This window comes from Balaenoptera ricei, chromosome 6, assembly GCF_028023285.1.
Source record: "Balaenoptera ricei isolate mBalRic1 chromosome 6, mBalRic1.hap2, whole genome shotgun sequence".
Taxonomy (NCBI): Eukaryota; Metazoa; Chordata; class Mammalia; order Artiodactyla; family Balaenopteridae; genus Balaenoptera; species Balaenoptera ricei.
This window is the reverse complement of record NC_082644.1, coordinates 67,135,886-67,157,834: the sequence shown is the minus strand read 5'-3', so window position 1 is coordinate 67,157,834 and position 21,949 is coordinate 67,135,886. Positions and strand designations below refer to the sequence as shown.

General features: G+C 39.6%; 2 protein-coding genes across 10 annotated transcripts in view; one reads left to right on the top strand and one right to left on the bottom strand.

The window, feature by feature from the left end:
* The window catches only part of PLGRKT (plasminogen receptor with a C-terminal lysine), a 57,022-nt gene extending 49,596 nt beyond the window's left edge, over nucleotides 1-7,426 (bottom strand). For 2 of the 6 annotated variants that reach the window (XM_059926438.1, XM_059926437.1), the window contains exon 1: nucleotides 895-981. The gene's annotated coding sequence lies outside the window, so the exon portion shown is untranslated. Of the gene's footprint in view, nucleotides 1-525; nucleotides 608-757; nucleotides 844-894; nucleotides 982-1,203; nucleotides 1,247-7,402 lie in introns of those variants that run through there. The other 4 variants (XM_059926442.1, XM_059926441.1, XM_059926440.1 and 1 more) reach the window with 4 other exon arrangements.
* Nucleotides 7,427-12,946: 5,520 nt separating this feature from the next.
* The window catches only part of CD274 (CD274 molecule), a 29,308-nt gene continuing 20,305 nt past the window's right edge, over nucleotides 12,947-21,949 (top strand). For 3 of the 4 annotated variants that reach the window (XR_009503862.1, XM_059926434.1, XM_059926433.1), the window contains exons 1-3: nucleotides 12,947-13,025; nucleotides 18,146-18,211; nucleotides 19,104-19,445. Coding sequence is in view for 3 of the 4 variants with exons in the window: in XM_059926434.1 (XP_059782417.1) it covers nucleotides 18,160-18,211; nucleotides 19,104-19,445 (394 nt within the window). In the remaining variant the exon portion in view is untranslated. The remainder of the gene's footprint in view (nucleotides 13,026-18,145; nucleotides 18,212-19,103; nucleotides 19,446-21,949) is intronic. The other variant, XM_059926436.1, reaches the window with a different exon arrangement.

The following is a 21,949-nucleotide window of genomic DNA, read 5'->3' as shown; positions in this document are numbered from 1 at the left end:
GGAGTAACTTTGAATTCACCAAATTGTATAAGGTGAGTCTTTCAAAAATGCTAACACTTTGTCATTGGTGACAAACGCCTTGCTACTTACAACTTTGACACCAGTGTGTGTCAGAGGGCTAAGAATGCTGATTTGGGTCCTTTCTGCCTTCATTTTTCCTTGAGTTACTCCTGAGACCTTAGAAAGGACTCTTTAATGCTCCAACCCTGCCTCAGCTGTGCTACAGATTACAACAGGCATGGGTATTTCTGAGGAAGAAGTGTTGGGACTGCAACTTCCAGGCAGCCCTTCTCAGGTTGCATCTAGGAACCAGGATTTGATTTCACTTTAAAAAGAAAAAAAAGGATAATTCCATGACCCATAATCTCTGCCATCCAAGTTTCTGCGCTGACTCAATTCCTGATCGAATGACACATTAACTACCTACATTTCTGACTGGTTGCATGATTACAATCATTTTCAATAAGTCTTTGGGTTCCATTCCAACTAGCCCATTTCCCCTGCGAATTCCAGCCGAGAACTCACAGCTTCAGGTAGGTTTTCTGTAATTTATAAACTCCACCCGCTTATCCTGGACCCAGTCACAGTAACTTGGGAATTCCTGCAGTGGTATGCTGATTTCCGTTGATAACGCTCTGCCTACTTCCCCCAACTTAATTGCAAAGGTATGGGAGAGGTCTGGAGTCTTTAGCACTAGAACCGGTTCCTCCGAAACGAGGTTGGCGATACTAGGAGCGGGAGAGCCAAGGGCACTCACGAGGAGAGGGCACCCAGCGCGGCCCGGCAAGCCCGGGGCCCCGAGCTCGGCGCCGGCAGACGCAGACGCAGCCCCGCGGACCCGCCCTCCCCAGCAGCCTGCGGCCGGCCTGGCACGCACGGCCGGCGCTCACTCACTGGTCAGTGGGCAGTGGAAGTGCGGGGACACTGATCAAAGCAGAGGCCTCCAGGCCGGAGTCCGAGACCGCCGCATGGACCGGGTCTCGCCCCGCAGAGCTTTGGGATTGGCTGGCCATGGCAGGGATTCCGAGCCTCAGCCTATCAGCGCAGCTCTCGTCTTCCTTAAAGGGCCCGCTTGCCTGACCGAGGAGGCCTGGTGTTTTCTTTCCCGCCTGGCGCTTGGGAGGGGCAGGTTAAAGAGGCAAATTCAAAATTCAGCGACTCAAATTTTGAGGGGAGGCAGAAGAAGCATAATGGAAATCTCACTTAAAGTCCTCAGTGAGGTTTGTCAGTTACCCACAAGGAGCCTGAGCAATCCATGCTTCCTCGCAGAGCTAAAACCTCCATAGAGCTTAATGAGCCATCTCACAGTTCTTCACATACGATGTCAACCACCACTTGTAGGGTCTGTTTCTAGAAGAGAATGTGTCTCGTGAGCGGTTGTCACTTAAACATAATCCACAGTTATAAACATTTGTAAGGGCTTTTCTACTTATAGAATAGGTTTATGTTGAGCGTGGACTTTTTTTCCCGTTTGAATCTCAGCACATAGTTTATTTAATTTGTTAGAGCCTCAGCCTACTCCATCTGTTGAGCTGCCACCATTAATGTGGCAAAAAGATTAAGACAGGAAACGAAAAAGAGCAGACTTGACAAGAGTTACCAAATCAATTTTTTTTTTTTTTTGACAGAGCTATCTTTCTCCCCTTCTGCTCTGAGAGATATTCATTTCTTCTCACCCCACTAGTAATTTCTATCTTGAGTAAGTCAAGCCTCTCTCCCAGCTTCATTGAGAGAATACTTGAGGAACTGTTGGCATTCTGTTCTTTGTTATTAAATGGCTTGGAAGAATAGCATGGACTTCACCAGGCTCTGGCCTTGAGGAAGGTCAATGAGGAAGGTCACTGCCCTTAGCCCTGGCTGACCATCACATCTGTGGAGAAGGGATCTAACCTTCCCCAGGCTCTGTATGTGAGCGAACACCACACCGACCTGTTGCCAGAGTGACTGGGGCACCACAGAAGCAAAGCCATGTGGAACTTTGACTCTTTACGAGGGGATAACAATTGATATGATAGCATTTGAGTGCTTGGACTCTACCATAAGCACACCTATGTTTGATTTGATTTCCAGCTCCATCACTGTCACTCTTCATCCTCTCCAAAACTTACTTTTATCATCTCTACAACAGGACTAAAGCCATCTAATTTATTGGATTGTGAAGACTAAATGAGATAATATATTCAGGCACTTAGCACCATGTCTGGCACACAGTTAGCATTAAATAAACAGTAGTAACCAGCAACAGTGGGATCCTGTTACTAACTCTAGGTCTGAAGGGACAAAGGTAAGGGAGCAGTTACTAAAACCAGGCAAGAGCCATAGCTGTGGCTGTATAAGAGGGCTACCAACAGGAGCTATGTTGTTCAGGAGAGGAAAGCAGTCGATGCTGACCTTTGGCCCAGGAGGGTAAGATCCTATAGTTGTAGCCACTGCTAGCACCTAAGCTCCAAGTGGGGATAGGGTGGAAAAGAAAGATAAATCCTTCTGTCCTTCCATGCTCTGATATCCTGCTGAAATCTTCCATTGGCTGGATCCACAAGAAAGCCAGAAGATGGGGGAGCCAGGTCCATACAGTCTGTAGAGGTTCCTAGGCACAAAGACCTAGGACAAATGAAAATATCCAGCACACCATTTCTACAACCTTGGGTTTATCATACTTTGAAGTCCTAGTTCAAAAGGAAGAAATGCTTCCACTAGAGGACCCAGCCATAGCTCCACTGAATTGGAAGCTGAAACTGCCCCCTGATCAGTTTGGTTCCTCATGATGATGGAATTGGAATAACTGATCCTAATTACCAAGAGGAAATTGGGTTGCAGCTATACAATGAGGGCAAGGAGAAATGTGCATGACTCCCAAAGATTCACTGAGCATATCTTAATACTCCCATGTGCAATAATAATGATCATTAGATAACTACAGTAACCTGTTAAAGTCAGGAGCACTTAAATTTAAGATCATACAGGAATTAAAGTGTTGTATCACCATACCAGGTAAAAAATCCTAATCTACTAAGATACTGTATAGGGCAAGGGAAACAAAAGTGAATGAAGTAGGAAATTATGATTATCAATTTTAGCCTAGCAACAAGCTATAGAGGCAGGGACTACTGTAGCTCTGTATATAAAACGTTAATTGATTATTTCTTCCCTGCCCTTCCTTTCCCTGTTTCCTTGGATGAAGAGTACTGATGGAGACAAACATTATAATTTAGTTTCTAGGTTAGAGTATTGCCATCACCTCAAAGCAATATAGTACTTGGTAGGACTCTGTGATTCTCATGTTTAGGGGATGCGTTTCTCTCCATCTGAGCAAAGGGAAAGAAAAATACTGGGTGGCAAAACAGGTAGACTGTCCGGGTCTTCTATTTGCCTCCCCTCATATCCATTCTCCTCCCTTCCTTGCCCTATTCTATACCCCAGCAGCTGACCTCTTTGGAAAACAGCACCTGGGCTCTTCTCAGCTGGCTTGCATTTGGGTTGGGACTTTGGAGGCATCCACAGGAGACAGGAGGCAGGAGAAAAGAGAGGTAGGGTATGTTTTATCCATTCTTTCTCTGTTTGAGGATCTGGCAGTGGTTGTGTCCCTCAACAACTACAGCTCTTGACCAGTGGCCCCTCCTCTGTGGCTCCAGCTCACAGAGCTCTGGAAATGCTCTCCTCCCTTGCTCTTCAGCCTAGAGATGCTATGGGTTTCCCGCTGGTGTTATACTCTCAACCTGATGGTTCTTCACCCCAACTTAGTGGTTGGGATAACTCAACTGGATGGTTCTCTTGACCCTACCCCCACTCCTTTAATTAGCATCTAAGGTCTCTTTAGTCAAACCAACTGAGTAGAATTCTGATTCCTGATGGAAACCCACTGGATACACTTTATACACATACATTATAAATACTCTTGTATGTATTTTAAAATATAAGTGAAAAAAGTGACTATGAGAATATCTACTCTGGGAATTGAGAGAAATCTTGGTATAGATATTGAACACATTTTATAGACTATGGGGTGAGAAGATTAAAGGAAAATTATTTCAATATCAAATGACATATAACTTTAACTGGTGTGTGCATTATTTCTAATTGTATGAATTTGTGAATGTATGTATATATGCTTTATACACACATACAAATATGTACTTTTAAAAATCATTTTGCATTATAGCATAAGGGTTTTCATGTTGTTAAATGGAATTCATATATACCATTTAACATATGTAAGATTTTCAGCAAGTATGTATACAATTTCCATCATTGGGTATTTCTGATTTTTTTTGCAACTGTCAGTAACATCATTGTTAATCAACTATGCTCCAATATAAAATAAAAATTAAAAAAAAAAAGAATTAGATGGCTTCCCAGAGCCTAAAAAAACTAACATCATGATGATCACCTCATATATATATAGCTTTTTAATATTTTGATTGGAAATACTGGATTAAATAGTATACATATTATAGAAAGAACTGATGTAAAATCCATAAAGTCCTCAACTCATTTAAAGTCCCCTACCTCAGGACAGTAAAATTACTCAATATTTCCCTGTATATCCATAAAGTAGTTTTTTAAGAAAACAAAGTTTTTAATTGGGGGATTGGGATTGACATATACACATTACTATGTATGGAATGGATAACTGATGAGGACCTACTGTGTGGCACAAGGAACTCTATTCAGTGCTCTTTGGTGGCCTATATGGGAGGGGCATCTAAGGAAGAGTGGATATGTGTATGTGTGTAGCTGACTCACTTTGCTGTGCACCTGAAGCTGGCACAGAATTGTAGATCAACTATACTCCAATGAGAATTTATTTTTTTAATTTATTTTTTATTTTTTAAAAATATTTATTTATTTATTTGGCTGCATCAGGTCTTAGTGATGGCACGCAGGATCTTCGTTGTGGCATGTGGGATCTAGTTCCCTGATCAGGGATGGAACTTGGGCCCCTTGCATTGCGAGCGCGGATTCTTAGCCACTGGACCACCAGGGAAGTCCCAGAATTTAAAAAAGAATATTTAGAATAATAAATAAAAGTTTATAGAGTAATAAATTTTTTTAAAGTTTTTGAAAGTTCAAGATGTGCTTAGAGGTATTCCCTTTTAAAGGGATGCTTTTGAAAGGAGTGTGAATTTCTTCATTAAAATGGGAAACAGGTTTAGCCAAGAACTTCAGTCTATGAAGGAGAGCATGTGTGGGGATAAGGATAGAAGCTCTTCAGTATTAAGCTATTCTGGAATTGTGTTGCCCATACTCTGGAACACAGTCTGAATTTTAACTTTAGACTTCATTCATGGGGCATACTGTAGCCTGGGCACAATCTGAACCGGCAGAGCATCACTGAGCTTTGGACAGCCTTCTTTGGACTTTGTCCATTCCTCAGGTGACACCATATGGCACTGTAATATAATGGCAGCAGTGGACTCAAATCTTGTTTTCTCCCTACCTAGAAAATTTTAGTTTGAGATATAATTCACATATCATAAAATTTGCCATTTAAAAGAGTACAGTTTAGTGGCTTTTAGCATATTCAAAATGTTGTTCAACTATCACCCCTATCTAATTCCATATCATTTTCATCACCCCAAAAAGAAACCCCATACCCATTAGCAGTCACTCCCCATTGTCCCCCTTCCCCCCCTAGCCCCTGGCAACTCTTAATCTGCTTTCTGTCTCAATAGATTTGCCTATTCTAGACATTTTATATAAATAGAATCATACAACATATGGCCTTTTGTATATGGCTTCTTTCACATAGCATAAGGTTTTCAGGGTTCATCCAAGTTGTAACATGTATCAGTACTTCATTCCTTTTAATGACTGAGTAATATTTCATTGTATGGATATACCACATTTTGTTTATCCATTCAAAACTGATGAACATTTGGATTGTTCCTACTTTTTTGCTATTATGAATAGTGCTGCTATGTACATTCATGTACAACTTTTTGTACCTATCTTTTCAGTTCTCTTGGTTATATATGTAGGAGTAGAATTAGCTGGGTTAAATGGTAACTCTATGTTTAATGTTTTGAGGTTGAACAAATGCATGATGCCACCAGCAGTGAACAAGCATACACTTGTATGGTAGTTAAGGGCATAGACACTAAAGCCACAGTACCTGGGTTTGAATCTCAGCTGTACCACTTCCTAGTTATATAAGCTCAGACAAGTTACTTAAGTTTTGTGCCTTGGTATCCGCATGTCTAAAATAGGGGTGATAGGGACTCCCCTGGTGGTGCAGTGGTTAAGAATCCTCCTGCCAATGCAGGGGACACGGGTTTGATCCCTGGTCTGGGAAGATCCCACATGCCTCGGGGCAACGAAGCCCATGCGCCACAACTACTGAGCCTGCACTCTAGAGCCCGCGAGCCACAGCTACTGGGCTCACACACCACAATTACTGAAGCCCGTGTACCTAGAGCCCGTGCTCCTCAACAAGAGAAGCCACCGCAATGAGAAGCCCACACACCGCAACGAAGAGTAGCCCCCGCTCGCCGCAACTAGAGAAAACCCACATGCAGCAAGGAAGACCCAACGCAGCCATAAATTAATTAATTAATTAATTAAAAAATAAAATAGGGGTGATAATAGTATCTTCTTCATAGGATTGTTGTAAAATGCAAACTAGCTAATGTAGGTAAATCATCAAGACACGGTGTCTGACAAAAAATGCTATATATTTTATAAAAATGCTATATTTATAATCTTTATTATAATTATTGCATTTTGTTTTGTTAACTTGATAGTTGAAAAAGTGATGATATAGTTTGTTGAGGTTTGCCATTGAAATGGAGTAATCAGAGATGATAGTAATTTAAGGAGGCAGCCAAGTCAAGGAAAGCTTTTTTGAGCAGTGGGCGATTATATTTCAGAGTGTAACCTGAATAAAACTGAAGCTTCACATGGTTCAGTCCAAGCATGTAATAGCAATCTAAGAAAACATCAACTGACAGCTGAAGCACTTAAGAATAATACATAAGCTTTCTTAAGCAGTCCCTGCAAATGATCTGCACAGCATATTTAACAGGAAACGCCTAAAATCTTCTCTAGCTATTTCTCTTTCCAAATATTTTTTCCACTTACAGTAGCTGCTTATATTTTTCCTTCTTCTCAACCATGAGGTTTCCATATCACTAGACTAAACCCCTGATAAGTTCCTTCACCTACAGCCCATGCCACTCACATAACCCTGTTCCTAGCCAGTGACTCTCAGCCTCCGGCACCTCTGAGAAATTCAGCCTGGTCTCCTACCTGGAATCCCAGGTAGCATTTCAATTTAAGCTGAAAACAGTCCCTGGACTCTGATGAATAAAATTATCTACCTTATTATATATTCCCTCTTTTGCAGCTCTTCACAAGAGGGACACAACATCTGTTTGGGCCATCCAGGGACATCAAAAAACCATACCCAGAGTTCATTCTTCATTCTTTTTCTCTTCCTTCTGTGGCAAGAATCCCTGGAAGTGCTGCACAGCTTGGCCTGACAGTGTCCATTAAACTTCTTCCAAGCAAACCTGGAAACAAGCATGTCAATGTTAGACTTTATTCTTCCCCATGCCAACTCCCCATCTTCCTCTTAGGATCTCCAAGAACACATGAAAAATGATGAGTTCACTGGGTTAATTTTTTTGTGGTTACAGCAGGCATTAATTATCCCCTTTATCAAAACCAAGCAAATGAGGGTTATCTTCATAACTGTTGGAGTCTGTGACATACAGAATAATGGATACCCAATGATTTTGCTTGATATCAACCCTACAATATATCAGCTGCAAACTAGAACCACCTTGTCCAATTCACACCTAGGCCAGGCCTCACTGGGTTTGGGGAAACTGCTTATCTTCACCCCCTGGGGCCTTGCCTTGAGAGAGTTGGACTTCAAGAGGTAGAAGTATGCCTGTGTTGCTTCTGACTTTCCAAGTCTACCTCAGTGTTTGAGGTCAGAGTGTCACTATCCTATCTTACTCTTAAAATGCTGCTGTGGTCTTCTCTTTTGCTATGTCAGCTCTGATTAACACAAAATTAGCAAGAGATTCTGCGTCGGGGGCCTTTGCTTGGGGCTGTAAAATGTCTATTACTCTAGTCTATAATTCATGTTTCTACTTGACTTGTTCATGCACAAGCGCGAATGAAACCTATGCTTTCCCCTTACTCTCCACTCTGCCATATTCTGTAAGAAGTAAACCAGTTCATGCCTAGAGTACACACAAACACACACCTTAATGCTATTGCCTTAGCTGATGGCACTTCTCAGCCTCTGAGGCTTTCCCTCTGCATACTTGTCAAAGGAATGCTCTAACCATAACTCAGAGCCTTTTCCTCTCATCTCTAGCACAGTGTTCCCAGTGAATTTCTTCAGCTTATGATAGCAAATGACCTAGACCAGTCATGTTGTACCCTGATTAAATCCCATGAGCAGGACCAAGGCCTTGGACCACTTCCAGCATACTGCCACCAACTTTCCATTTCTACAAAGGATTGTATCAATAATTTCTTCTTAATAAGTTATGAGTCTCTTGATGGGTTACAACCAGTTTCCAGTGATAATTTAATGGGAGAGTTTGTGTTTCATTTTTAGACTTCCTTAAAGAGCTTACAAATATTGTGAAAGCCTGTAATTCTGGCTATAATATCCTACCCTGAAACAGCGTATTACATCATATCTATCATCCTTGATTCCCTTTTCTCTATTACTACTAATATCCCTCAACAAGTTCTATTAGTTCTGCTTCCAAATTATATTTTGAATGTACTCTACAGCAATAGCTCCTAAAGGGCTCCCAGCTTCCATGCTAGCCCCTCTACACTCCATGCTTCAGACCACAGCTAGAGTGATGTTTTTGGAACACCAGTCAGGTAACCCTACTGCTTTAAATTATCCAGCAGCTTTCCATTGCAATTAGAATCCAGCCCTCTTCCCTTGGTCCTCAAAACCCTTCATGATCTGATCTAATCACCACCCCTCCTTTCACTCTGTACTCCAGCCACAATGACATTTGTTCCATCCCTAAAACTTGCCAAGTTTTTGCATCTGTTGCAAAAGTCTTGGTTTTTGCATCTGTTGACCCCTCTACCAGGAATGTTCTTCCTGCAAATCATTTCATGTTTGTCTTCATAATTCGTTTCTCAAATATCGCCTCTTAGAGAAGACTTCCCTGGCCACCACACTAAAGGAGCCTCATATCTAGGTATTCTATCATATTGTCCCACCTCGTTTTCTTTCTTTTTTTGTTTCTAATAGGACTCTTCAGTATCTGAAATTTATGTTTATTAGTTTATGTTTGGAATCTCCCCCCCTCTCTCTCTCTCTCTCTCTCTCTCTCTCTCTCTCTGTCTCTCTCTCTGTCTCCAGAAACAGAAAGGCCTTGCTGTCCTTTCAGGATAGGGTGGGGAAAAGAAAAAACTACATCTCATTCTTTTATGATGAATCTATTATCATGAATGGCAGATTAATTAGGCTCTAGATCCAGTAACCTGGATGTGACTATAATTGGCCTTTGAATAACTACTTACACCAGAAAACAAAAATCAGGTTTTCTCTTTCAAGTAGAGATTCTGAAGACTTTTAGACTCTTAGAAGTCATAGTGTTCTTAGTTTAAAACCAAGAATGAGTATAAAATAATACTCCCGGAGGCAATTCTACAAACACGTTTGAACTAAATCATATTCTCGAACCAAGTAAAATAACTCACAAGGGGACTATTTGATTTGTACAACATTCACTTAGGTTACTTAGTTCTAAGATATTAAATCTATAAAATATTTCCCAGTATTCTCTGAAAAGGTATCTCCCAATTGTAAATTCTATTTTTAGCAGCCTTCAGTTCATTTATTGAGATTCCTTGGAATTAAATTATTTACCATAGAGTGTTCCCAACTTCCCACAGCATTTACCTGGGTCATACTTATCTATGTCTGGGTTTGTGAATTCCTTGAGGACAAGGGACATTGTTGGAGGCCTCATCTTTGTTTTAAAGAACCCACAGTGTGGGAGCTGCCCTTTGTAACCAAGAGCTCTTCACCTGACCAGCTCTTCCCCAGCTCAGGACAGGAAGGAAGACACAAATACAGTCCTTGTTAAGTAAGAGAAGCATCTGAGCATGGGTGTCAAGTGATGAAGGCTGCTACCCCTTGGCCATCCACACATGTTAATTGCTCCTGTATTTTAAACAGTTGTATTGTATAACCAGAGCAAAGTGTTCTGCTCCATGAAATCTGTTTGGCACCAGTCTGTGGGGGTGGATGGCAAAGGTGGAGGCAACAGAAGGTGAGAGTTGGTGGATGGGGACAGAGAGAGAGAAATGGGCATAACATACGGCAGTGGTTTACAACCCTACACAATCAAAAATAGAACATGGGGGAAAATCTGGATGTTGTCTTTATATATAATAATAAAATGCATTTCTACATATTCAGTGAAAACAAAGCAGTTTGTTAATATTTTTTTGTTTGTTTGTTTTAAGTATCTTTATTATGTCCTGTCCTTGATGATCAAGAAAGTTTACTGGAAATTGCTCCTTCACCAGGAAATTGCTAGTATCACTTCAGACCCACTTGTAAGAGCCTGGAATCTCTCTCTCTAAGGTCAGGACAAACAAAGATCATCTCTCTTGTTTTAGGGGCAAAAGTGAAAGTAGAATAGGCAGGGGTAGAGTGAAGAATGGTGTTGATACCAATTAACCAAATTAGATGGAGGAAGGAGAGTTATAACTGTACTTGCAAAGAACTCTTCGTTCAGTTTTTTCCCTTAAACATTATATCATCAATTTTAAAAACTTCAGTGTGCACGTGACTCATGTGGGGATGGTGTTGAAATATAGGCTCCCAGGACCACCCCCAGGAGAATTGGATTTAACAGGTCTGTGGCAGAGACCGGGAATCTGTATTTAAACACCTATCCCAAGTCAACTGTGATGCAAGTGACCCTCAGAAACACTCTGAGAAATAGCACATCAGCAATGATGAGTTTTTAACCTCTAAAAATGAACAGATTAAGAGGGGTGTGAATGGGACATGGCGATACTGGAGATGATCAGGTGTCTAGTTCTATAGCTCTGGTTTCCCACTGCTCGTCTCGTATCTCAGCACTCCTCCATCTACTTCACCCAAATCACAAAACACGAACAAGGTTTTGGGACTGATGCCCCCCTGGCTGTTAGATTTTCATGTACTTTTTTGAAGTGATAAAATCTCTTTTTTTCTAAACACATCCTGTTTTTCCAACTCCAGATGATATAAAGACTTCATTAAGAAACTTGATAAACAGTATAGGAAAATGAATGGCTGAAGGGTGGAAACAGGTGGGTGAGATGAACAAAATCACAAATCCTCAGATTAGTAATATGTAAATCACTGAGGAGAGAGCTGAGTAAATACCTTCCATTCCCATCAACAACTTCAGAGAAAGGCAAATTCCATTCACCTCCTGCCTTGCCTGCTGATCATTATGTAGACCTTGAACAAAGTGCTTTGGTAAAACACATAAACAAGCAACTAAACATCCCCCCCACTGCCCCCAGTTTTAAAAATTATTCATGCATCATAGAGGCCATCTAAGAGGATATCACTTATTCTTGCCTACTCAGTAAATTATTTGCTCAGGAAAACTCAGCTAGTTAGTGGTAGGTGGCTCTAGAGCCAGCTTTTTCCCACGTGATGGTCATGACCCCATTAGCAGGTCTTGAAATCTATGTCCTGGGTCTTGAGTGTCATTTTTAGAAACATGAAACTGGTTAAATAGAAAATATCACAGGGAATAAAGTTGAGAAAACGCGGCTCTATTTCACCATGTGGCCTCAAAAAGAGATTTGAGCTAATCTCCAAATCTATTACAATTTTATTGAGGCTAAAGAGAATTTCACACCCCCCACCAGATTTTAAAGGCAGTATCATCTTCTGTATTTTTCCAAGTTAAAAAATAAAAATATGTGACATTCTAAGAATGTGAAAATTCTTACTTGGGAAGCAAATGCCGTATCCAAGACAACGGACAGCTCAATATTCATTCATTATGCAGTAATTTGAATTGCAGTTGAGATGAATAAACAGGAAAAGCAAACAATGAAGAGTCCAATATATCAATTTAAAATTAAAAAGAAAGAAGAGAGGGAGAGTGAGACTGCGCTAGAGAGCGAGAGGACGAAAGAGCAAGAGAGCCGCACCTAGAAGTTCAGTAGTGGGGAATGCTTGACACAATTCTGCCTCCGCCTCAGTATGAGTCACGTGGTTTCAGCTTGGACTCAACCATTGATTCGGAGTTACCAGAGGATTTTCTTAACCCTCACCTGTGCCACCCCAACGTGGATCTCAAGGACGGCAGGATAGCAGGGATCCAGAGCATTCTTAAAAGGTTTTAGTCCTTATGGGAAGTTATTTTAATGACAAAGCAATGATAGTTTCACTATGTCGAGGAACTTTGAGGAAGTGACAAAGTCCACGTTTTAAAAATATATTTCCTATCACACACACCTACTTTCTAGAATAAAAACCAAAGCCATATGGGCCTGTCATTTTACTTTCTATATGTTGTAGATTTATAGCAAGTTATCAGGATGATCCGTCATCTTGTAAAAGCTTTTATCAGAAAGAGGGGAAACCTCATGGCAGAGTTTAGAGTGTGAATTCTGAAGGTAAAACCAACGTCTGAAATCTGCGATGATTTCGGACGTTGGTTTGTTTTTAAACATTGTTTAAAACATCAGATATTGATTTGTTTTCATCTTTGAAGCTTTTCTTTTGAAAAGCTGATTTACGGGAAGCCGGACTTAAGTTTCACTTTTGGTTTCACTTATCTAACTTTTTATTCCAAAAATGAAAAATCCGCTTGTTTTCCAAATTACAGGTTTAGCGGCAGCGTAAGAAAATCCAGTCGGGGGCGTGGGGTGCTGACCCGGGGGCGGGTCTGTCTGGCAGGGGTGGGCGGAGAACTCCTCCACGCTAGCTCATTAGCTGCGGGCCGCCGCGGGTGGTCCTCGCAGTCCCGGGCGCAGTGCCGAAGCCTCCCCGCCAGCCGAGAGTCTCCCGCCCGCAGGTAGGGAGCGTTCTCGCTCACTGGCCAGCATCTTTGGCCATCTCGCTGGGCACTTTAAAACGGAACGTCAACAGACCCTTTCTTTGGGATGGAGAGCGGAGAAGGGAAAGGGAAAGCGTGATGGTTTGGGTGCAGCAGAGCCGATTAAGGTTAATAAGAACAAGTAACAAGTTTAGTCTTTAGCTAGGGGGATTCAGTTTTGCTTATCTTGTAAGTACATATATGTTCCTGCGCGTTCACGAATGTGGTCCTGAGGTGGGTAACCGGGTCTAGAGGGAAATTCCTGGGTTGGAGGTCGGGACACCTGGGTCCTAGTCCACCTTTAGCTGCTCATTAGCAGTCTGATGTGGGTAAGTCATCACACCTGCAGCATCTCTTAAGGTCCCTTCCTGGTGTAAGAGCCAGGATACCCGAGCCCGAGTTCTTTGCTCTATCTACTTTGAGGACTAAAGGAGTCCTGAAGGCGGAAGAGAGGAGCCTAAGGAAAAAAATGTTAAACATTTCTTAGCTACATTGAGCTTAGCCTATGTCAAAGTTCAGTTTGGGTTTGTCTTACAACACAGGGAGTCTTCATGTATCATTGTTCCACCTTGTTTTGTGTACCTAATGTGGCTGATTTTCTATGGATTAAATTGCTTTCTAAAAATGTGATTTTTTTTTTTAATGGCTACATTCCATGGTGCTGGATTAACCAAACAAAATTAATCCCCCATGCTGGACATAAAGATTATTTACAGTGGTTCACTATTTTAGCCATTCACTGAACATCATTGCATATAAATATCTGGGACATTGCTGATTATTTCTTTCAGATTAACTCTTACAAGTATAACTACTTAATCAAAGTCTGAATGTTTTAACAGCCTTTTGATACAAATTGAAAATTGCCTTCCAGAAAGGTTGTGCCAGTTCACATTGACAGTTGCCCAGCAGTTTTTAAGAACTGTGATACTCTAAAGAAAAAATTAGCCTTTTTTTCAGTGAGGTAGAGTAGGCAGAGGTTACAGGATAATAGTTAGAGTGTGGTCTTAAAGGAAGCCACAGAAATACTATTGGGAATTGAAGCCACACCTGGGAAATGTACAAGAATATCTCAGTGTGACTGAGGGGAAGGAGAATGGGCACAGGGTTTAGTCGAGTTTAATAGAGTTTTATATTTCATAGAGGTTTAATAGATCAACTCGATCTGTTAATCGGGTAGGTTTTCAGCTTACTTGGAGACACATTTTCAAACTCTAGGAATTTTTAAAAATCAAATCATAGTACATATACATCAGGTAACAATCAAAGGAAACCCTAACTAACAGATATCAAGACAGTCCTTGCTTATACTTTTGAGAAAGAAAGCTTGAGTTCTTTTCCCTGTCTTTTCATCCTACCCATCCTACCTTAGCGAGCTAGAGAAGTAGTATCAGCTCCATAGTGTTACACCGGGTTCCCCCAGGGACAAACCTGCTTCCCCATCCTGAATGAACCATCACTTCTTCCCTAGTTCACGTTTTCCTTGCTCTTTGAATGTCTCAGTTCTTGTCTGGGAATTCAGATATACTGTCAGAGTTTCTTCCCTGAAGAAGATGTCAGTGTTCTCAGACCAACTGCCCTAATGTGGAGTTTAGAGGTCAAAGACCATGTCTATTTACATGGTCCCTATCTATCTATCTATCTACCTGTCTTCCCTCCACTAACAACAACTGCACTCCAAGGGAATGGAGCCTTGGAAGAGGAGGTATAATGAGGAATTAGGTAAATATCAGATCTAATCCATCACCTTCCAGTAAACTTTTATTACCTCTAAAATTTTCAACTAAATTCGTTAAGGGATAGGAACTCCACCAGGGTATGCCATAAACATTGGAAAAGTTAGTTGAAATCCATGAGTGGATTTAATGTCCCTCTGTTTTATTCAGTAGCTCTTTGCTTGGAGTTAGGGGCATCTTAAGTTTTCTTCTGCCTGATAAATGTATTTGTGTTTATTATATCACATTAGTATTTTATAATTGTGGTATAATCAACTCTGGCCCAAGTAAAGGATAGGCAGATAGCTGCTGCAGCCTCATTTCAGCAACCTTTGTGTTCTCACAGTCCTGGCTGCCATCCCTGTTTCCCATGTACAGGACAGACAGAAAGGAGTGAAATAAGAATTATGCACCTAACACTAGCAAGAGGATGATGATGATTTGTTTTATTTTACCATTTTTGTATGTGTATATCTATATGAACATGAAGGATTCATACAGGTTGATAAGAAACCAGTAAGATAAACAGGCCAAAAAATGATCAGATAATTCACAAAAGAACTAAAACAATCAACAAACTTCAAGTTGTACTTTGTAATTAAATTAGAAAAAATATATATTTTAAACAAAACCAAGTGCTAGGTGAAGACCCAATGTAACTGGCACCAATTATCCACATGTATCAAGAACCAGGAAAATGTTCTTTGTCCTTGATCAACAGTTCCGCTTGAGGAAAATCTGTCCTCAGGGCCTAGCCTGGGACCTGGTACACAGTAGACACTTAACAAATATTTGCTGAATACACAAATACTTATATTTTTAAAACTGGAAACAATCCTCTACCTAACAACAGGGAAACTAAACATTATGGGACTACTAAACAAGATACTTATAAATATCATGCAGTAAAATGGAAATTATTTGTCAAAATATTAAATGAAAAAATGGGTGTTATGTGTATAATTGTTCTTAAAAGCTTCATGGGGAAAAGACTGGAACAAAAATATATACTGAAATGCTCACAGTGGTTGCAAGGTCTCTCAGCCTTGGCACTGTTGACATTTTGGGACAGATAGTTCTTTGCTGTGGGGCTGTCCTGTGCATTGTAGGAGGTTTAGCAGCATCCCTGGCCTCTACTCACTAGATAGTAGCAACCCTCTCTCCACCCCATTTTGACAACTAAAGATGTTTCCAGGCATTACCAAATGCTCCCTGGGTTAAGTGATGGAATAGTGGGTGACTTTCCCCTTCTTTTCTTATTTGCCATAATGTGGTAATATTATTTTAATAATGAAGAAAAACAGAAAAATAAACACATGCCATTATTCTACCTCAACTCTGATGTTTGGGGCTCTGGGGTTCTTTCCATTATACTACTCCATCTGCCAAACTCTCTGCAGCTTGGCAAGATGGAATGGTTCATTAAATTTTGTTTTAATTTTTTTCTAGTAAAAGTAAAACATATTCATTGGTTTGAAAATCTGGACACAGGAAAACACCAAAGAAGTCATTCACAATCTCATCTCCCTTTTCTTCTTTTTCTCCCATCCTTTCTTCCTTTTGAAAACTATAAAGAGATAAATACATGACTATTCTTCCTTTAATTTCGTTCCTAGATATAATCACTGTCAGCATCTTGGTATGGATTTTTCTGTAAATTTCCATGTCTAAATATACACACACAGATTATTTCTTTTTTAAACAAAAGTGGATTTCTGCTACATATACTGTTCTGCAACTTACTTTCTACATCTTTACAAAGTCAATACATCTACATGTATTCCTTCCTTAATGGTATTACATTATAGGGGCATACCAAAATTTATTTAACCATTTAGGCTATCTAGGGTATTCCCAGTTTGGGGCTGGTATTAGCAATGCTAATCCTTTGACATCTATTGTTACATGCATGTGTTTTTGTTTTTGTAAGATATATTTCTCAGAGAGGAAGTGAAAGCAAATATGACATATACATTTAAGATTTTAATGGACATTACCAAATTGCCCTTCCAAAAAAGGTTATACAGATTCACATTCCTACCATTAGTGGGTAAGGAAACCCATTTGTTCATATCCTCAGAAATGCTAAATATTAGGAAACTTTATAATTTTGATCAAGCTAATAAGTGAAAAATGGTGTCTCATGTCTTAAACTATCATTTTTTCTTTATTGGTAAAATTGAGCATCGTTTCCTATGTTTAGATGTCATTTGTATTTCTTATTCTCTGAACTGTATATTAGAACCTTTGGCTCATTTTCCTGTTGGGTTGTGTGTACTTTTCTTATTGATTTTTAGGAGCTATTTATATATGTATGACATAAATCTTCTGCCTTACATATGTGTAACATTGATTAATTGATCAATTGTGAGTTTTTGTATGTATACAAAGGTCGAAGAGACCCTAAGGCAGAAAACTGGCTTTCTTCTCAAAACGTAAATATATGTATTACATGAGAGAGAAAATACTTTAATAAATAAACAGATTTGCTGAACTATAGAACAAATCTTCTCTATTTACTCCTCTACTGGAATATATGCTCCTAGAGGAGAGTGACTTTTCTTTCCTGTTCACTGCTGTATCCCTAATGCCTAAATTAGTGCCTGGCACAGAAAAACTACTCAATCAATGTTTGCTGAATCAAAGAATTGGTAGAATTTCAAGCAGGATGACACAATGAAGTGTAGAATCTAGGCAGATACCCCTGAGAGAGGGCTGTGAGTGAGTCACATCTTAATGTGAAGTGGTTGAATCCAACTGTTTCTCCTTCTCACTCCCCCTACTACTAGTGGAATCAGTTTATTGAGGGAATGGAATTTATAATTTGGGATAAACAAAGGACAAAAGAGGAGATTTTAGAAGGTTGGAACCTGGGGGAGAACTGGCATGGTTGGGATAATAATGTGGAAGGCTTGAATAGTTAAAGGGTAGGATGAAAGTATTCAGCTGCTAGGGGGGAAAAGGCATTGAAAGGTGGGAGATAATGGAAGTCAGATTCTCCTTGCTTTGAAATTTTGTATAGGGCAGGCTTGGATTCCTAGATATGTTACACTGCAGGAAAAGAACAAAAAGTAATTGAGAGGATTTTGGTGCAATATTTTCTTCTTGGTTTCTTTTTTTTTTTTTTTCTTGGTTTCTTTTGAGTGTACAAGTTTTTTTCCAGGCCTTGTAATTAAAATTCTCATCATAGTGCCTTTTTTTTTTTCATTTAGCTTTATGTGGCTGTGGGATATTAAGTGAAGGTATTGAACTTCTAAATTCCCTGCTGTATTTCAGCACTTACAAATCAGTCATTGAATTTCAATTAAAACTGCCAAGTCCCATAATGTCTGGGTATTCAATTATTGAGTAAAGCAGTTTTCTTTTTGTGTTTTCCATAATTAGGTCATTCCAGAAAGATGAGGATATATAGTATCTTTACATTCATGGCTTACTGTTGTTTGCTGAAAGGTAAGACACCAAATCCTTTCATTAAGTTCTATAATTTAAATATTTTAACTATAAGATAAAAACTGAAATAATAAAATAGATATAATTTTTGTAGAGAAGACATTCTATTTTTCCTTTATTATAATTCATAAACATATTTCATAAACCCATTTCACTGGACAAAGATATAGGGAGTATGGACACATCTAAAGAAACAAAATTAACCCATATCCATTTATCCATTACTCATTATCCATTATCCATTTCCCAAGGGTAATTACTTAAAATATCTGAGGAAATGGCCTATGTGTATACTTTTATATGCTTGTTTTAAACAAGGGCAAGATCATTCTATCCACCTTGCTCTATGACCTGCTTTTCCCAGTGAGTATATTCTAAGGAAGAATTGTAGTGTACATGCAGTGTCAGGGTAACACAGTACTGGCATCAGCCTGAGACCCTCCCTAAATCTCTGTACTCATCTACCTCTGGCCAGACAACTGATTAAGAGTTTCGGGCAGTATGTAGAGAGGAGTATTGGAATCTATGATTTAGACTATGTAAAAGGCAATGAGTGTCCAGTCAAAGGACATTCTGGGGATGTCCACATGAAACAAAGTATCCCTGGTTATAAGTACCCCATTACCATATAATATTTCTAGAGTAGTGTATGTTTATGAATTTTGGGACTACAACTTGTTTAGCTAATTTTATGATTTTAATTCAGGAATGAGATATACATCCTAAAACATGTCTCAAGCTCACTGGATAAAATATGTATTTCAGGGAAGTAAGTCCTTAAATGTAATTATCACATAAGTGATCAGATAAAGCTTTTGTAAACACTGCACTCATTCTATAAATTTTTTGAGGAATTTTCCATCTTCTAAAGATTGGTCATCTTTCTTTTCAGCATTTACTATCACAGTTCCCAAGGACCTGTATGTGGTAGAGTATGGCAGCAATGTGACATTGGAATGCAAATTTCCAGTAGACAAACAATTAAACCTGTTGGCATTAGTTGTTTACTGGGAAATGGAGGATAAGAAAATTATTCAGTTTGTGAATGGGGAGGAAGACCTGAATGTTCAGCACAGTAGCTACAACCAGAGGGCCCTGCTGTTGAAGGACCAGCTCTCCTTGGGAAAGGCCGCACTTCAGATAACAGATGTGAAATTGCAGGATGCAGGGATTTACTGCTGCTTGATCAGCTATGGCGGTGCTGACTACAAGCGGATTACTTTGAAAGTCAATGGTAAGACCTATTATAGATAAAGAGACACAGCCTTTATTAAAACCATATCTCAGTGTTGAGAACTTTTCAATCTTGGAATTCCAGCCTCACTTTCCACAGCAGCAGTCTGTTCATTCATTCATTCACATACTCATCCAATGAGCATTGCTTGAGCACATCCTATTTGATAATCCCTGGAGATCCAGAGCCAAACGTGGCAGTCATGTTTCACAACACATTCAGTATTCCTAAAAATAAATTCCTAATCTTCACTTTTTTATTATTATAAAAGTTATATATATATATTCTTGCAAATAATTCGGATACTGTGGAAGAGAATAAATGAACCACAAAAGTGTCTCTCCTCCCTTCACCACTATCTTCCATGGCATACAAGGATAATAGTCACTATTTGTGTGTCCCTCCAAGAATTTTTAAATTCAATACCTATTTCTTAATTTTATGAGGTCTGCCAGCATTTTTTCTTTGAACCTCTCTATGTCAAATCCAAATAAATATATTAAAGACAAACCCCATTGTAAGGTTCACATTCAAAAAGACTTGAAGTCAATCTATGAAGGCAAAAAATAATCATGTCAAGTATTGAATAAACTATTCTTCCTCAGAGACAGTATAAGCTATGCTCACTAGACATACATTCATCTTAAAAATCTGTACCATTTTTATCTTGGAGTGTTGAAGAGGAACTGTGTCAAATTCCTGGGTACTGACCTATAAATATGACATCAGGTCACCTGGGTTCAAAGTTTGGGGTTGCTTCTATCTCAGTAAAGGAAAACACCTTAGCTGACCACCTCTGCTTTCACTGTTAAGATTCATAAAATTGAGAGCTCTGAAAGGATCCCAGGCAAGAGCAGCTAATCCAAACACCCAAAGAACAGAAATCCCCCGAAAGGATCTTCTACTCACATACTTCCTACAATGATACCCCTGTCATTTGGACCTCCCTTCTATAGCCTATTGTAATTACTTTCTGATATTGAGCTGAAATCTGCTATCTCTAGTCATAGTTTTGAGATTATCTGCTTGCTTCTTTTGTTTACATGGTGACCTTTTAATATGTGACTAGAATTAAATCATCATCCCTTAGTGTTTCTATTCCTGACCTAAGTACCATCAATCTGAATGTCAGGAATATAAATAGAAAAAGTTTACATTTGTCATAAAGGGGTAACTAATCATTATAAAGTCAAAATCAAAATTATATAGGAATTAGGAGAAATGCATCTGTTTTATGGTACATTGCTGGGTCTCTGATTCTGGCTCAATGAATGCTACTGTTGTCAAAATGTCACTTGTCTTGTGAGGTAGATTTAATTTAATTGTATCTTACCATATGCTTTTCCATAACAGATATTCGTGAAAGCAAGCTGATGGGATCCCAAGTTGGGATTTTTAACTTTTCTTCAGTCCATCAGCAAATATCAGGCATACTATGTTTCAAGGCATTAAAGAAATTATCAAGACTTAGCTCCATGAACAGCCAGCATTGCTGGATCTAGGGTGGGGAGGAAGACCATAAGCCTGGCAGTCGGTTAGAAGGAAGTATAGAGTATATGTCTCTGCTTCCAGAAGAAGAGTCTCTCATCAGTCTGTAGGGAGTATACAGAGAGTGGAAAAGCTGTCCCTGTAGTGAAGAAGGGTGTTCTTCCAGGTTATCTGGGCTCTGTAATGTCCCTTGTGGATTTGTGATTTCCTTTGCTGTGGTTTGACACAATGGGAAATCTTTTGGCACTGATGGTTTTTCCAAGGAGGGGTCCTTTATGGAGCAAAGCAGATGACCAACCAGATTTGAGGATGTGACTTGTTTGACCATTCCATTTTGTACTATAAATTACTAATTTGACATCCTAGTCCCACTCCATCTAGCTGTCATTTGCACACAGTGGTCTTGGAGGTCAAGTTGAGCTGCACTGCAAGCAAGTCAGCTACCAAGCTTCAACTGCACTGAGGCAGTGTCACCAAAGAAGTGTGGTGGCCAGCTTGCATGAGCTTTACAACTCAGGGAAGTAGAACTCCTGAGTCACCTCCATATGCAAACGATTTCACAGTAACGCTGTCGGGCTTCGCTTCCCATCACTGCAAACATGTGGTAACACAGCTTCCCCACAGGGAGTTTACTCACCATGGGATTTTAAAGGTGAAGCATTTCAAAACTGAAATTTGAAAGAGTTTAGTTCTAGATTAACTCAATTATTATCACTTTGGTGTTATTGCACCTTTCATGTTTGTTTAAATACCAGACTCTCGGGCATCTGACTTTCAGTTGAAAATGTTCTTTTTCCTTAAACACTGAATCTAATAGCAGGGAAAATGAAGTGCCCATTTCTACTTTCAAGAACTTAAATGGGATGAGGCACTGAAAGAACAAAGTATGTATAGTTATCCTGATAAAGCCAATTTGTTCATATGGACCAAGGATTAACTGCTATCATTCTTCACCAATCCCATCTCTCCTCCAAATTCACCAACCAGCCCTGTTTAAGTTTTCCCTGTAGCATTAA